The sequence below is a fragment of the Gigantopelta aegis genome, chromosome 13 (assembly GCF_016097555.1).
Source record: "Gigantopelta aegis isolate Gae_Host chromosome 13, Gae_host_genome, whole genome shotgun sequence".
Classification (NCBI taxonomy): Eukaryota; Metazoa; Mollusca; class Gastropoda; order Neomphalida; family Peltospiridae; genus Gigantopelta; species Gigantopelta aegis.
Window position 1 is genome coordinate 365,750 of NC_054711.1, and position 16,439 is coordinate 382,188.

At 35.7% G+C, this 16,439-nt stretch overlaps 1 protein-coding gene across 1 annotated transcript in view; it reads right to left on the reverse strand.

Annotated features, from left to right (window-relative positions):
- The window catches only part of LOC121387469 (dnaJ homolog subfamily C member 13-like), a 179,263-nt gene that overhangs the window by 141,937 nt on the left and 20,887 nt on the right, over positions 1–16,439 (reverse strand). The window contains exons 5-12 of the mRNA XM_041518594.1: positions 15,935–15,976; positions 14,583–14,729; positions 13,924–13,977; positions 12,762–12,904; positions 9,455–9,614; positions 4,861–4,952; positions 3,795–3,892; positions 1,345–1,413 (exon numbers count right to left, since the gene is read on the reverse strand). Coding sequence (XP_041374528.1) covers positions 1,345–1,413; positions 3,795–3,892; positions 4,861–4,952; positions 9,455–9,614; positions 12,762–12,904; positions 13,924–13,977; positions 14,583–14,729; positions 15,935–15,976 — 805 coding nt within the window. The remainder of the gene's footprint in view (positions 1–1,344; positions 1,414–3,794; positions 3,893–4,860; positions 4,953–9,454; positions 9,615–12,761; positions 12,905–13,923; positions 13,978–14,582; positions 14,730–15,934; positions 15,977–16,439) is intronic.

A 16,439-nucleotide genomic window follows, 5' to 3' on the forward strand; every position in this document is an offset into this window, starting at 1 on the left:
CTATTCACCTTAAGACAGTTGTCAGCGAGTTAGGTAACTATTGACTACCGTATAATCGAAAATTTTCGTGGTCTTAATTTTTCGTGGTTTGGGGTATAAAAACATTTTAAGGTTTCTTATTTTCGTCGTTTGCCAAATCTAAATTGAAAGTGATTTTATTTTCGAGTTTTACTAAGTCTAGTTGCCAGAATACTTGCTATTGTTGATTAAGTTTCACCTCGGCTGCCAGTTGTTCGATACCACCGACGTGTAAAGTTAAACAATAGAACAGTCACCTGTAGCCTAATTGGCCACTGTGATACCCAGTATGCTATTCGCCAGACAACTGATCACAGTCTTTGATTTTGTGTAAAGCCAATTACGACATATGTGTGAACAAACCACTCAAGGACGCCCTAAAGTCTGAGTTCACCACATGGTATTCAAAGCAGGTTTCCCTGGCTATGAAAGACGGCGAAGTTGTAACAGACATCAAGATTGAAATACATACTTCGGCGATAAAACCAATTCATGCAAGGTCACGAAGGTGGATTATGAGTTATGGCAGAATTAAAAATACGCCAGGAAATGTTGAAATCTGCATTCATCCACCCCAAAATCACCGATGCAGTGCGGGCGGACATTGACAAAAACAATATACGAAATTTAAAAATGCTTTTTTAAAATTCTAACTTGTTGTCTTGACTATACTATTCTCTTGTCGTATCTGGTGGACTGCACGTGACAGGAAATAAAATGTTCCGTTAAATTGTCAGTGTGTTATGGTTTTCATAATAAATATTTTAGATAGAATTTGTTGATTTTTTCAAATATTTTCAAGGATTTATATTTTCGATGCTGACTACTTACCCTCGAAACCCACGAAAATAAAAATCCTCGAAAATTTACGGTTATAAGGTATTCACCTTAAATAGTTGTCAGTAAGTTAGGTAACTATTGACTATTCACCTTAAGACAGTTGTCAGTGAGTTAGGTAACTATTGACTATTCACCTTAAGACAGTTGTCAGTCAGTTAGGTAACTATTGACTATTCACCTTAAGACAGTTGTCAGTCAGTTAGGTAACTATTGACTATTCACCTTAAGACAGTTGTCAGTCAGTTAGGTAACTATTGACTATTCACCTTAAGACAGTTGTCAGTGAGTTAGGTAACTATTGACTATTCACCTTAAGACAGTTGTCAGTGAGTTAGGTAACTATTGACTATTCACCTTAAGACAGTTGTCAGTGAGTTAGGTAACTATTGACTATTCACCTTAAGACAGTTGTCAGTGAGTTAGGTAACTATTGACTATTCACCTTAAGACAGTTGTCAGTGAGTTAGGTAACTATTGACTATTCACCTGGAGGAGACTGCATGAACTTCATGTGTTGTGCTTCCACCTCCTCATCCACTGGAACTGTGAACGGACCTAAATATACAAATAGTTGTGTAAACCACTACTACCATTTACAAAAATGAGAGAGAGAGAGAGAGAGAGAGAGAGAGAGAGAGAGAGAGAGAGAGAGAGAGACAGACAGACAGAGAGAGAGAGAGAGACAGACAGACAGACAGAGACAGAGAGAAAGAAAGAAAGAGAGAAAGAGTCAGACAGAGTGAAAGTCAAACAGACATAAAGAGAGGAAGGGGGGGGGGAAGTCAGAGAGAGGGGGAAGAGTCAGAGAGTGACATACAGAGAGTGAGAGACCGACAGATAGATACAGGTGGACAGAGAAAGACACAGTGAGGCAGACAGATAAAGAAACAGACAAGCTTGGAGACAGGTAGAGGTGAGAGAGAGGGGAAGGTGACACAAGGACAGAGGGGGAGGGAGAAGGGCAGGGAGAGACACAGAGGGGAGGGAGGGGAGGGAGAGGGGGAGAGGGATGGGAGAGACAATGATAAAGTGCAACAAGAGGGGGAGGGAGAGACAAGGACAGAGGGGAGGGAGAGACAAGGACACAGGGGAGGGAGAGACAAGGACAGAGGGAATGGAGAGACAAGGACAGAGAGGAGGGAGAGGCAAGGACAGAGGGGAGGGAGAGACAAGGACAGAGGGGAGGGAGAGGCAAGGACAGAGGGATGGAGAGGCAAGTACAGAGGGAAGGGAGAGACAAGGACAGAGGGGAGGGAGATACAAGGACAGAGGGGAGGGAGAGACAAGGATAGAAGGGAAGAGATCAAGATGGGGGGGATAAGGATAGAGGGGAGGGAGAGACAAAGATAGAGGGGAGGGAGAGACAAGGATAGAGGGGAGGGAGAGGCAAGGACAGAGGGGATGGAGAGACGAGGACAGAGGGGAGGGAGAGACATTGATAGAGGGAAGGGAGAGACGGGGCTAGAAGAGAAGAGACCAAGACAGAGGGGAGGGAGCGACAAGGACAGAGGGGAGAGAAAGACAAGGATAGAAGGGAAGAGAACAAAACAGAGGGGAGGGACAGAGAGGGACAGAGAAGGACAGAGGGGAGGGAGAGACAAGGACAGAGGGGAGGGAGAGACAAGGACAGAGGGGAGGCTGAGACAAGGATAGAGGGAGGGAGAGACAAGGATAGAGGGATGGAGGGTGAAAGGAGAACAAGTAAAAGACACATACACACACATGAACATAAATTTAAACATCACACAAATGAACAAAATTGTTCAAAAGTTTGGAGAGAAATACCATTCTCAACTTTCTTGACATCTCCTGGTAACATAAATCAAGTTATTTCAATCCCTGCATATACTCACACACATACACACACATATATACACACCCACACACATACACTCACACATACACACTAATGGACCCAGTATACATAGGACAGACAACACCACTAATGGACTCATCCAGTACACACAGGACAGACAACACCACTAATGGACTCATCCAGCACACATAGGACAGACAACACTACTAATGGACTTATCCAGTACATAGGACACACAACACTACTAATGGACTCATCCAGCACACATAGGACAGACAAAACTACTAATGGACTCATCCAGCACACATAGGACAGACAACACTACTAATGGACTCATCCCGTACATATGACAGACAACACTACTAATGGATCATCCAGTACATAGGACAGACAACACCACTAATGGACTCATCCAGTACATAGGACAGACAACACCACTAATGGACTCATCCAGTACATAGGACAGACAACACCACTAATGGACTTATCCAGTACATAGGACAAACAATACTACTAATGGACTCATCCATGTTATAGGACTCACCCAGTACAGACACCACACTAATGGACTCATCCAGTACGTAGGACAGACACCACTACTAATGGACTCATCCAGTACGTAGGACAGACACCACTACTAATGGACTCATCCAGTACGTAGGACAGACACCACTACTAATGGACTCACCCAGTATACATAGGACAGACACCACAACTAATGGACTCATCCAGTATATAGGACAGACAACACTACTAATGGACTCACCCAGTATACATAGGACAGACACCACTACTAATGGACTCATCCAGTACATAGGACAGACACCACTACTAATGGACTCACTCAGTATACATAGGACAGACAACACTACTAATGGACTCACTCAGTATACATAGGACAGACAACACTACTAATGGACTCACTCAGTATACATAGGACAGACAACACTACTAATGGACTCATCTAGTACACATAGGACAAACAACACTACTAATGGACTCATCCAGTACACGAAGGACAGACAACTCCACTAGTGGACTCACCCAGTACACAGGACAGACAACAATACTAATGGACTCACCCAGTACACTGAACAGACACCACTACAAATGGACTCACCGAGTCTGTATCCTCGATCAGTGGTCATCATCTTCACACAGATGTCTCGGTTTCCCGCTGCACGGACTCCGTCGAGTAGAGAGGCGATCAGGGCATCTCTGGAGAAACAAAGACAAAACTCAGTCAATCTGACACAAAACTCACTCAATCTGACGCAAAACTCACTCAATCCGACACAAAACTGACTCATTCTGACACAAAACTCACTCAATCCGACACAAAATTCACTCATTCCGACACTAAACTCACTTATTCCGACACAAAATTCACTCATTCTGACACAAAACTCACTTAATCTAACACAAAACTTACTTATTCTGATATAAAACTCACTTAATCTGACACAAAACTCAGTTATTCTGACATAGAACTTACTCATTCTAAAACAAAACTAATTTTGAACTCAATTATACCTTACAGTATGTTGGTATGTCAGGGTTTTAGATGTCACTAATTTTGAACTCAATTATACCTTACAGTATGTTGGTATGTCAGGGTTTTAGATGTCACTAATTTTGAACTCAATTATACCTTACAGTATGTTTGTATGTCAGGGTTTTAGATTTGGACACCACAGGCTTTTTCTTGCAGTAGTGTTAATAATAGCTGGTAAAGAGTTCTACATATTCAGAGATCATTTCAAGTTATTTTAATCTAATTACAGCTTTATATCGCATTAATTTTGAGGTGAAATGTGTTAAGGTAAGCATATTTCTATTTAATTTGGGCTCGATTATTTAGGGCATGCTTATTTTGGGCCCACTCTTCATCGCCTCAGCTTTGGTGCAATCTAAAGCCAGCAATGAAAAAAAACCCATATATTTTACAAAGTAAAACAATGTCCGCGTTAGAAATATGTCTATAGAAAAATTCAGTACCAACCTGTTTGTAGACAAGAAAGTGTTCTAGAGGAAAATTCTGTGCCAACCTGTCTGTAGACAAGAATGTCTTCTATAGAAAAACTCTGTACCAACCTGTCTGTAGACAAGAATGTGCTCTATAGAAAATTTCTGTACCAACCTGTCTGTAGACATGAAAGTGTTCTATAGAAAACGTCTGTACCAACCTGTCTGTAGACATGAACGTTCGAACGTCTCCCTTCACATGTTCAATAGAAAACTTCTGTGGGTTCGTCCGATCACGGATTATTGCAAAAATCTAAATTTAAAAAAAAAAAAAGTTGGGTACAATATACATCATAGTGAAGAATCAATTTTCATGTTTTACTAACGAGACTGGCAAGGCCACAATGGCTCGCACATCATATGCTGAGTAGCGATGGTGTAAATAAATCCACGTACCTACCATTGTACCAAACAGTTGTTATTAAGTAGTTAGAGAGCATTAGTCCAACATCACATTTCTTTAACATTTTGTAATACATTCCATCATGTCATTTTACATAATTACATAATTACATAATTAGTATTTTCTTTAGTAGCCTAAAGTGGCAGCGAAAATACTTGCCGAAAACCATGTTTTGAACTCAAATTTATAAGTCGTGGTGTTTTCGATAAGGATTTTATGCACCAATATATATAAGCTGAATCTTTTCTTTAGGAAGGTATTTCTAGACTATTTTATGGGGGTTTTCCAATACGATTTTTATGTCAACGAGTGATGTGTGAAAACCATATTTTCACGAACTGCAAAGCAATAAGTGAAAATATGGTTTTAACACATCACGAGTTGACATAAGAACCATATTAGAAAAAATGGCATGAAATGGTCTATTTATTATATAACTTTTTTCTAGGTTTTTTTACAATATCTTTAGCTTTTTTTGTTAATGTCTATCGAAAGCATGTAATGCCATGATGTATTTCATCCAGTTAAACTTTTGTAGAAAATGTATGTACTTGACCATGGAATTTTTTAAAGAAATACGAATAAAAAGTATTTTTATTTGATTATTAAATTAATATTTACTTAATAATACTGCAGTGTAAACATACCTGACAAAATGTCCTCCCCAAAAACACAAAATGAATGGAACGGCAAGTTTAAAAACTTACACTCAACGACAGGACATTGTGTCACCATTAGTTAGCTTCGCATTCAATCAGTTTTAGATATTTTATTGTAATTGCACTTCATATCTATTTTTTATAGGTACAATTGTGTAAATTACATTATTATATTTTTCAAATACGACCACATCATCAAACTCAAAATAATTTACAAACTGATTCATTAATATTCACAAAAATATAAATATGATGTCTGTATTTTCAATGTAACTAAAATACAGTGAAAATATGACTTTTCACAAAAATATAAATATGGTGTCTATATTTTCACTGTAACTAAAATACAGTGAAAATATGACTTTTCACCAAAGATTACTTTTATGGTTTCTGTAGATCTATACATTACATTGCCATGTACATGTACATGTATATAATAAATGGCAATATACAGTACTCATTTTATCGCCTGAATGTTTCTAGACTCAAAGATTAGTCGTTTGCTACGTACGAAACAATAAATATTAGGAAGTAAAAAGAACTTTAAGCTACTACAAACAGTAGGATGATTAGCATCACTTTGAATATAGAGATTCTGATATTCTAAACAAGAACATGTATTTTATGTGTAATGTTAGTCACAAGAAAGACTCGGTTAGTTGGAAAAAGATTCTGATATTCTAAACAAGAACATGTATTTAATATGTAATGTTAGTCACAAGAAAGACTCGGTTAGTTGGAAAAAGATTCTGATATTCTAAACAAGAACATGTATTTAATGTGTAATGTTAGTCACAAGAAAGACTCGGTTAGTTGGAAAGAGATTCTCATATTCTAAACAAGAACATGTATTTAATGTGTAATGTTAGTCACAAGACTCGGTTAGTTGGAAAAAGATTCTGATATTCTAAACAAGAACATGTATTTAATGTGTAATGTTAGTCACAAGAAAGACTCGGTTAGTTGGAAAGAGATTCTCATATTCTAAACAAGAACATGTATTTAATGTGTAATGTTAGTCACAAGACTCGGTTAGTTGGAAAAAGATTCTCATATTCTAAACAAGAACAGGTATTTAATGTGTAATGTTAGTCACAAGAAAGACTCGGTTAGTTGGAAAAAGATTCTGATATTCCTAACAAGAACAGGTATTTAACGTGTACTGTTAGTCAACATCAGGGTTAAAAATTATCAGTCGCCCAGTCACCCATGGCGACCTTTATTGGCCAAGGTAAACTTATAATTTTACAAAAGTAGTCTGTTGGGCGACCATCGATTTTACTGTCGTCGTATGTCTTGTTTTACGTTTAAGAGATTTGCATGAAATGAGAACAGATCAGATCTAAAGTGATACCAGGACTTACATGATGATATAACCGTCCAAATATTACTGTAATAAACAATAAGTATGTTTTCATGCTTTGTAATAGAATACATCATATTTAATTTTTCTTTCGATATTTATTTTATTAGTAGCCTACTACTGTAGCATTTACAATATCCATATTAAATGCACACGTGTACGTGCTTTGTCTATAGGAGGACAGCCACACTCAAAGAAATCCTTTACTGGAAATGCTACCCCCTCTTGTATCGGCATTTTGTTTATTTTATCACTCTTGCATTACCACAGAGGACTGCCACCCAGACAAGTCTATATACTAAAGCATGTGCAGTTCTACCTTTATCCTCTTTGTACCGCATATGTTTTTGTTTTTGTTTGTTATGTTTGGGCTTTTTTACTTCAGACAATGCAAGTCAAGCATATCTTGACTATTGTGGCATTTTGTCTTCACCCCTGTATTAAAAATGAGATTTAATATGCATTATTTAATGGTAATTTGTAAAGAAACTTTTTTTTCTTTTTTTTCTACTGTCCCCAGAAACATAAGTTGGGGCCTTGAATCATTGCTGTACATGGTATTATAATTAAAGATATACACTCGTATATAAAGCACTTTTAAAACAATGTGTGTGCGTGCATGTGTATGAGAGAGAGAGAGAGAGAGAGAGAGAGAGAGAGAGAGAGAGAGAGAGAGAGAGAGAGAGAGAGAGAGAGAGAGCGAGAGAGAGACAGACAGACAGACAGACAGACACGGACATGTGGAGTAACAGGGATGAAGCCAAAGATAGACGAAAGGGAACACAAATGGCGCGAACCGTATACACACATACATAGTATTCAGATAGGCTTAACAGGATACTGTAAAACGGGATATTAGCAATGCAAAAGCCTTACATAACTGAAGGGGAAATATTCTGGAGACTAGGAAGAAGAGTACTAGAAATAGAAACAAAGAGTGAGAGAAGGAAAAAAAAATACTTTCTTGAAAGATAAATAAGATCAATGAGATCTTAAAAAGAAAAGGATTTATAGAAAGTCGAGATACGTTTTCCGAACTGGCAATATTTTGCATAAAAGTATGTTTATTAGCATATTCGTATATTTTGTTATTAATAAGTTTATACATGCATTTATACAATTTGTTTGAGGAACTGTTGCCAAGGTTCCCACTGATCATCAAAGTCTTTATACAGGCAATTTTTATAAAATATATATTTTTCCATCTGTATTTTATCAATAATGAATCTTAGCATTGCGTTTTTATTTAATCTGATCTTTTGTAATTTCGTTCTATATATATAATACTTAATATTAATAATCAACCAATAAATAAAACAATGCTTTTTTGTTATGATACGAAATAAAACCATATTTTTATCCAACTGAAATTTTTCACTTTTTTTAATGCCCATTCTTCTACTGCTTTCCATAAGACTAACTTAGAGCACTCATAAAATAAGTGTTCCAGTGTTTCTGGCATAAGATGACAAAAATCGCAAATATTAGAATCAACATATTTTATTTTATTTAGAAATATATTTGTAGATGTTATCCTGTGTAAAATTTTATACTGAAACCATAATAAAGATCAGTCTTTAATAGTTTTGAATGGCAGAGCATAATACTTTCCCCATACTTGTGAAGTGAAGTCAAACCCCAATACTGAATATCTTTTTTGGGACGTAGTGTGATTTAATATTGCGTATATTTGCTTACTTAGGTTTGTATCTTTTAAAAATAGTTTTATTTTAAACGGAAGAATCGGGTTGCAAACAGTGTTAAAACTTTGGTTGTTTGATTTTGTTGTTTTACAAATATATAATTGAATGGCTCTGATTAAAGAAGCATATTCTAAAAAAATTGGATTGTACTTGATGTTTTGTTATGAAAGTAATTCATTAATGTCCCATTTTCGTCTATTAGATCTTGAATAAATATTATGCCTTTTTGCAAATACTTCATATAAATAAAAGGTTTGTCGTGTTTTTTTCTTAATTTTGCTATTGTACCAAATGTTTAGGCTCATTAAATCTTCATTATTATCAGGCGTTTCTTTCTGTTGAATGGTAGGTAAGCCAGCTTTGTAACACATCTTTCCAAAAATTATTTTGAATTTTTGTTATTGTTAGCTGAATATAATAATCTCCATATTTAATCAAATGGTATGGATGTAATAGCTCACAAGACCAGTATTTCATGGCAGAAACAATTAAAATGACCTTCAACTTTTATTGTACACATCACTCTCTTACACTCAGTGTAATATAAACATTATCTCATGGGAACTCATGAAGTATTGTGTGTATCACACACACACACACGATGACTTGTCACCACTAAGTACTCACATCACAGAGAGGTTTACACGTGACGATGTTGTAGGTGCCTGGGTCACGCTCCACCATGCACGTCTCAGTCAGACAGAGGATTCGGCGGACCGTATCGGCATGCCTGTGTGTCAGTTTCTGTACTGTGAATTCAGCATATGATGTCAAAGCTTCATCAGTACTAAAATGAAAGAAACAAACAAATAAAAATCTGGTTAATGACACCTCAGTACTACAGCTAGTTGGGGTCTAACATTTGATTATTTAACACTTGGTCGAGAATGAGAAAGGAAAGGAAAGTTTGTTTAACACATGAGGTTTTTGGTGTCAACCATAAAAGGGTTATTTTGATATTTGGTTGATAAAGGAGGAAAGGAAAGTCATTACGACACAATATATTACAATATTTGTGTTTCTTTGGCTGTTCACAATACATAGAGATCATAGAAATAAATGACGGGAGGCCAAAGCATAGGGTGTGAGGTGATAATAAAGAGATGGATGGAGGGACGTGGAGATATATGGAGACATACAGGTGATGCGCCAGTTCCGGATCACTTCAAACAAAATTGTGAATTCTGTCAACATGTATGACTTTTAAAAGAAATGCTTGGTAAGAAAGACAATCAACCACATAAATAAACAGTGATCTAAAATGTAAATTTAGGTAAACATCTGACACCAAAAACGTACGTCAGTTGTAGATCACTTTGTCCAGTTTCGAAAATAGCGGCTTTAAAAACACTATTTCCAACATCTTAGCACTTTCAGTACATTCGTGGATTTTGCCTGACAATATGGCTATTTGCAACTCCATAAGGTACCCACCCCCCTGATTATGCCCTTAATTAGCCATTTCTAAAATTGATTGAAAATTAACCATGGCGTCCCATGACATCAGATGTACAGGGCTTGTGTCAAAAATAAAGGTGTGACCCTTATTATTTTTGTTTTGTACTTTCAACAAGTATGAATTATATTTGATTTCTGGCATTTTATTATATAATAATAATTAATAATAATAATAATATTTTGTATTTATTACTGTATATAATAATAATGATAATGATAATAATTATTATTATTATTATTATTGTATTGATGACTTTTAAAGACACATTTTCTTTGTGAAAGGAACAATCAGCTTGAAAAATCAGCACCTTTCATTGGAAATAGAAAGAAATGACATCTCAGCAAAATATCAACTTTTGGACTGTTTAGTATTTATCATAATATTAAAATTAAGTAAATTTATAGCAGGACGGTTAGACCCCTAGTTAATAATGATAAATATTAATATAATGATACACACTAAACAGTCACAAAGTGGATTTTTGTTTTTTTAATTCCTTCTTTGGGATGCCCTTTTGACATGTTGTTCCATTTGCCTTTTTCCAGTTAGTCCCACTACCCTACAACATATTTCCTGGATCTGCTCCTGAATCTAGATTTATTTTCAATGACAGCCTAAAGGCTAGGGCTAGCTCAGGTTGACCTTGCGAATACACAGATCAGTCGCCGACTGACTTTCCTGCATCAGAATGCGATTGCGTAAAAAAAAACCCTCAAAAAAAACAATCCCACTGAAAACATTAATCCACCCTATAATGGTACAGACTGTTGAAATGAGAAGCTGCATATAGAGATTTCCACTTCGTTGACAAAACAAAATAGAGGACCCCCTTCCCCCTTTTCCCCAAGTCGAGCAGTCAATATGCGAAAAGCACATGCAGTGGCACATGCGAAACAGACCACTGGCGGTGGCAGGGTTTTATAAAGGTCCTCTAAGTTGTTAAACTTGTGCCGATTCTTTGTTCTTTGTATAGTAAAATGATTTTTCAATCAATCAGTCAGTCAATGGGGTGGAGGCCTCTCGCAGTGAGGCTAGCTAGCACAATACTGAATCGTCTTATGAAGCAAATACAAGACGTGTGCAGTGATTTTAGCAGAGACGTGGGGTCTAGACTGGCGATCTAACATTGGCCATACAGGCTCCCATTTTTGTAGGGGGCAGGTCAGACTGATTTTTACCCAAATTAACGAAAATGGATTTAATAAACCAACATTTTATTTATATTAGCATTACTGCTGAATGACTGCAGCTGGTATTTGTATGAATGGCAAATTACATGTACAAATATAACGTGAGAGACAGTTGCACGTGAGAGACAGTTGGACGAACAATTTTAGTTTCACTTTATAGAATACAGTGTCTTTATATACATATTGTCATTACCTGTAGGCGAAAAAAATAAATAAATAAAAAAATAGATGGGACTACAGTGATTAATAGAATATTTTGTAGAGGACGAATGGTCATGGGACAGTCTAGGGCTATGATATGGGTCCAACACATGCAGGGTTGAATTATTATGAACAAGTAGTTGAAACGACGAATCCAGAGGTTTAAAAAGAAAATTATTATTATTATTAATAATAATAATTATTATTATTGTTGTTATTGTTGTTATTTTTATTATTATTATTTTTGTTATTACTGTTATTATTATTATTATTATTATTATTATGAAAAAGGGGAAAAAAGGGAGAACAAAATTATTTTGAGTATTGAGATAACCCTTGCATTCATTGCTCCATCTAGTGGCAATTACAACGTAAATACTTCCGTTTTGTGAGTGATCCACAACTGGCATATAAAGTGTGTCCACTTTGAGGAGTTACGGCAAGTTGTTTGCAGCATCAATTTTCATAAAACTTACCATGCACAATCTATGTATGTTTACCTTACATGTATAGTAAATTTCTTAAAAAGAAAAACATAAAAAACAAAACGTCTTCTTTTTTTCAGTGGTTATGTATCAGCATCCAAAACAAAACCAAGACTGTATATTGTTAATTTTTCTTACGTACAATTTTAAGAAACATGCATTATTTGTTTGTTACCTTAGAAATGACAAAAAAATTAATATACCAACTCTCAGCATCATTCATGTACGTTTGCAATATCCAAACAAAAAATATCTATGTCTCTGTGTTAAATATTGGTTTTTTGTTTGTTCTAAGTATAGATTAATTGTACCTGTATTAGTTTTTTTATTTGTTCAAAGTATAGATATTGGACCTGTAATAGTTTTCTGTTTGTTCAAAGTACAGATATTGGACCTGTATTAGTTTTCTGTTTGTTCAAAGTACAGATATTGGACCTGTATTAGTTTTCTATTTGTTCAAGGTATAGATATCTGACCTGTATTAGTTTTCTGTTTGTTCAAGGTATAGATATCTGACCTGTATTAGTTTTCTGTTTATTCAAGGTATAGATATTGGACCTGTATTATTTTTCTGTTTGTTCAAGGTATAGATATCTGACCTGTATTTGCCGAGTCTGTTCAGCTGGTACTGATCGAAGGTGATGGGCTCCTTCCTCTGCTTGATGGCCACACCAACGTAGGCTGCGCCCGCCTCCATCACACACTTGATGAACTCGTCTCTCTGTTCCAGGGCAAACAGGTGCTGACCAGAGAACACAAATAAATCACATTTTCAAAAACAGTTATTCTGCCATTTTGCATCTCAATATGAACTTTCATTTTTAAAAAACAAACATTCTAGAGCACTGTTAAAGCAACACACATCTAACAAGTGTTCAAGGGCCATAACTCTGTGAAACATGTATAAATTCCATCTTTGACAGTTACAGCCCTGAACAAATCATGAAAGTCAAACTTGATCTGTATTAACTGTCAAAAATTAGTAAATCGCCATGAAAGTCAAACTTGATCTGCATTAACTGTCAAAAATGAGTAAATCGCCATGAAAGTCAAACTTGAGCGGTAATTGTATATGATAAAGATATACACAAAAATTCAACTCAATAACTTGAGGTGAAACAAAATAAAATTCCAGAAAAATGTATGTGGGACAGACATGGACAGAGACGAAACCAGCAGGGGACAAATATACCTTCTAAATGTTATCTACTACTTCCAGTTAAAACTAAGGGGTTTGGGGGGTTGGGGTGGATGAGTGGGTTACAATATTAATTTTTATACTTTCTTAATTATGTCCTTGGTTGTTTTAATGGCTGTACAAGCTAAATATTCGGCATACGCAAATATTTTGAAAATACTGTGGTGTTTAAAGTTTTTTGTGTGCATTTTAAAAAATAAATAAATAAATACTTACCAATCTGCTAAATCCTCCATATATGATGGTCACAAAATACTTACCAGTCTACTAAATCCTCCATATATGATGGTCACAAACTACTTACCATTCTATTAAACTCTCCATATATGACAGTCACAAACTATTTACCAGCCTACTAAATCCTCCATATATGACAGTCATAAAATACTTACCAGTCTACTACCACTACATACATTATAGTCAAAAAATACTTATCAGTCTACTAAACCCTCCATATATGATAGTCAAAAACTACTTACCAGTCTACTAAACCCTCCATATATGAGTCACGAACTATTTACCAGTGTACTAAACCCTCCATATATGAGTCACAAACTACTTACCAGTCTACTAAACCCTCCGTATATGACAGCAACAGATCCAGGATAGTCAGAAATCTGAAACATTCATATAAACGTTTTAAATACAGATCAAAGCATACTTCCTGTTAAATTTCATCACTAAATAAACAAATAAATAAATAACACTTAACTTGCTTGATTGGTATTTGTTTAAAATGTAGTTTGTATCAACTGAAAATGAGTAATCTCTTTGTATCCTTTGTACTGCAGTTAAGGATAATGTGGCAGTGGAAATTTAATCAGTTACTTCTAGACAGAATGTCATTTCTTCACAAAACAGTAAACTCCACTTAAAGTATATATTTTGTCAACAATTTTAGTTAACTTCACGTAAAAAGGAGAAAATGTATTTTGGAAATAAGCAACAACAAAAAATCAACAGCTTTTTCAAGATGTATATAAAGAAGCAAAAATTAAAGAGAGAAATTGGATGTTGCCTTCCAGTGATTTTATTCTTAAGAAAAATTATATATTAGAAAATAACATGAAGTTTGAGCTACTGCAAACATAAACACATTGTATATCCTAAAGAGAAAATAGTATTTATACATAACATCAGTCATTAAAAAAACGCTGTCAACTGGATAGTTATCGTCAATGAATGACAAGTTAGCCGTTAAATGTTGTAATATTACGGTGACCTGTGTTAAACCCTCGATGTTGTTGTAATCATAGGAGGTGAGCAACTTGTTGGTGGCTGGTTCCCTCTGATTTACAGAGCCCTGACCCACTTCCAAGACGACGGGCACCCGACTCTCTGACCAGTGGTATTTGTAAGCATTGAATCTCTGCAAGAGAAAGGAAAGGAATGTATGTTTAATGACACCTCAGCACATTTTAAACTACAGCTATTTGGTGTCTAACATATGGTTATTTTGATACTTGGTCGAGAGTGAGAGAGGAAAGGAAAGGAATGTTTGTTTAATGACACCTCAGCACATTTTAAACTACGGCTATTTGGTGTCTAACATGGTTATTTTGACATGTGGTTGAGGGTGAGAGAGGAAAGGAAAGAAATGTTTGATTAATGGCACCTCAGTACATTTTAAACTACGGCTATTTGGTGTCTAACATATGGTTATTTTGTCACTTGGTCGAGGGTGAGAGAGGAAAGGAAAGGAATGTTTGTTTAATGACACCTCAGCACATTTTAAACTACGGCTATTTGGTGTCTAACATATGGTTATTTTGTCACTTGGTCGAGGGTGAGAGAGGAAAGGAAAGGAATGTTTGTTCAATGACACCTCAGCACATTTTAAACTATGGCTATTTGGTGTCTAACATATGGTTATTTTGTCACTTGGTCGAGGGTGAGAGAGGAAAGGAAAGGAATGTTTGTTTAATGACACCTCAGCACATTTTAAACTACGGCTATTTGGTGTCTAACATATGGTTATTTTGACGCTTGGTCGAGAGTGAGAGAGGAAAGGAATGTTTGTTTAACGACACCTCAGCACATTTTAAACCACAACTATTTGATATTCGAGAGGAAAGGAAAGGAATTTTGAATGACACCTCATCATGTTAAATTACGGCTATTTCCTGACTAAGAGTTATTTTAACACTTCGTCCACAATAAAAGAGGAAAGGAATAAAAGGTAAGTTTACTGACACGGAAGCACATCTGATGCCTAACAGCTTGTAATTTCAACAATTTAGTCAACAGAGAAAGAGAGAAACTGATTTTGTATTGTCCATCCATAACTTACATATGTAAGGAAGTTGTTTCGGTTATTGTATTAACCAAACTTAGATCAATTTTGTGTCAACAATCCAAGACAAACTCATACTTCTTGATAGTATTACTAATAATCGGATGGTCTATGTCCTTATTAATGAGATAGAATGCTAGGGATACGACTAATTCATCGAAAATATTTCTCTATTCCTTTTTGCTTTTTACAGTCACAAAAAAGCATTTTAATCAAAATGTAGCCAAACGGATTTGTCTTGATTTGTAAGAATGCTCTTCAACTGTTAACAATTCTCTTACCCTGGTGGTGTTGTTCTGCTCCGCAAACTGATCCCTAAATTTCTGAAAGTAGAATACAACACACGAGTATTAGTATAGTAACTCACAAACCCACTAAGGGGTCATTCACAATTATCCACACTTTAACGGTGAAAAACAATTTGTTTTATTTGGCAATACCAGAAGAGCACATTAATATATGAATCATCAGTTATTAGATGTCAAACATTTGTATTTGTTAAGTCTGGAAGTAGAATTTAATTAATACAGAAGTATCACTAATTAACAGACAAACCAACTATGGGACTATTTACAATTTTTAACACTTTCACTAGCAGAAGAATGAGAGCCGTGGTGAATAGTGTGAAACATGATGGTCATACTAACAACAGCTGTGGTAAGTAGTGTGAAACATCAGGGCTAGAAATGAAAAAAAAAATCTACATGCACCAGGTGCATGCTGAAAAAAAAGTTACATGCACCATTAACATTTTGCATGCACCAAAAATAAGGCAACTTCGTGGGT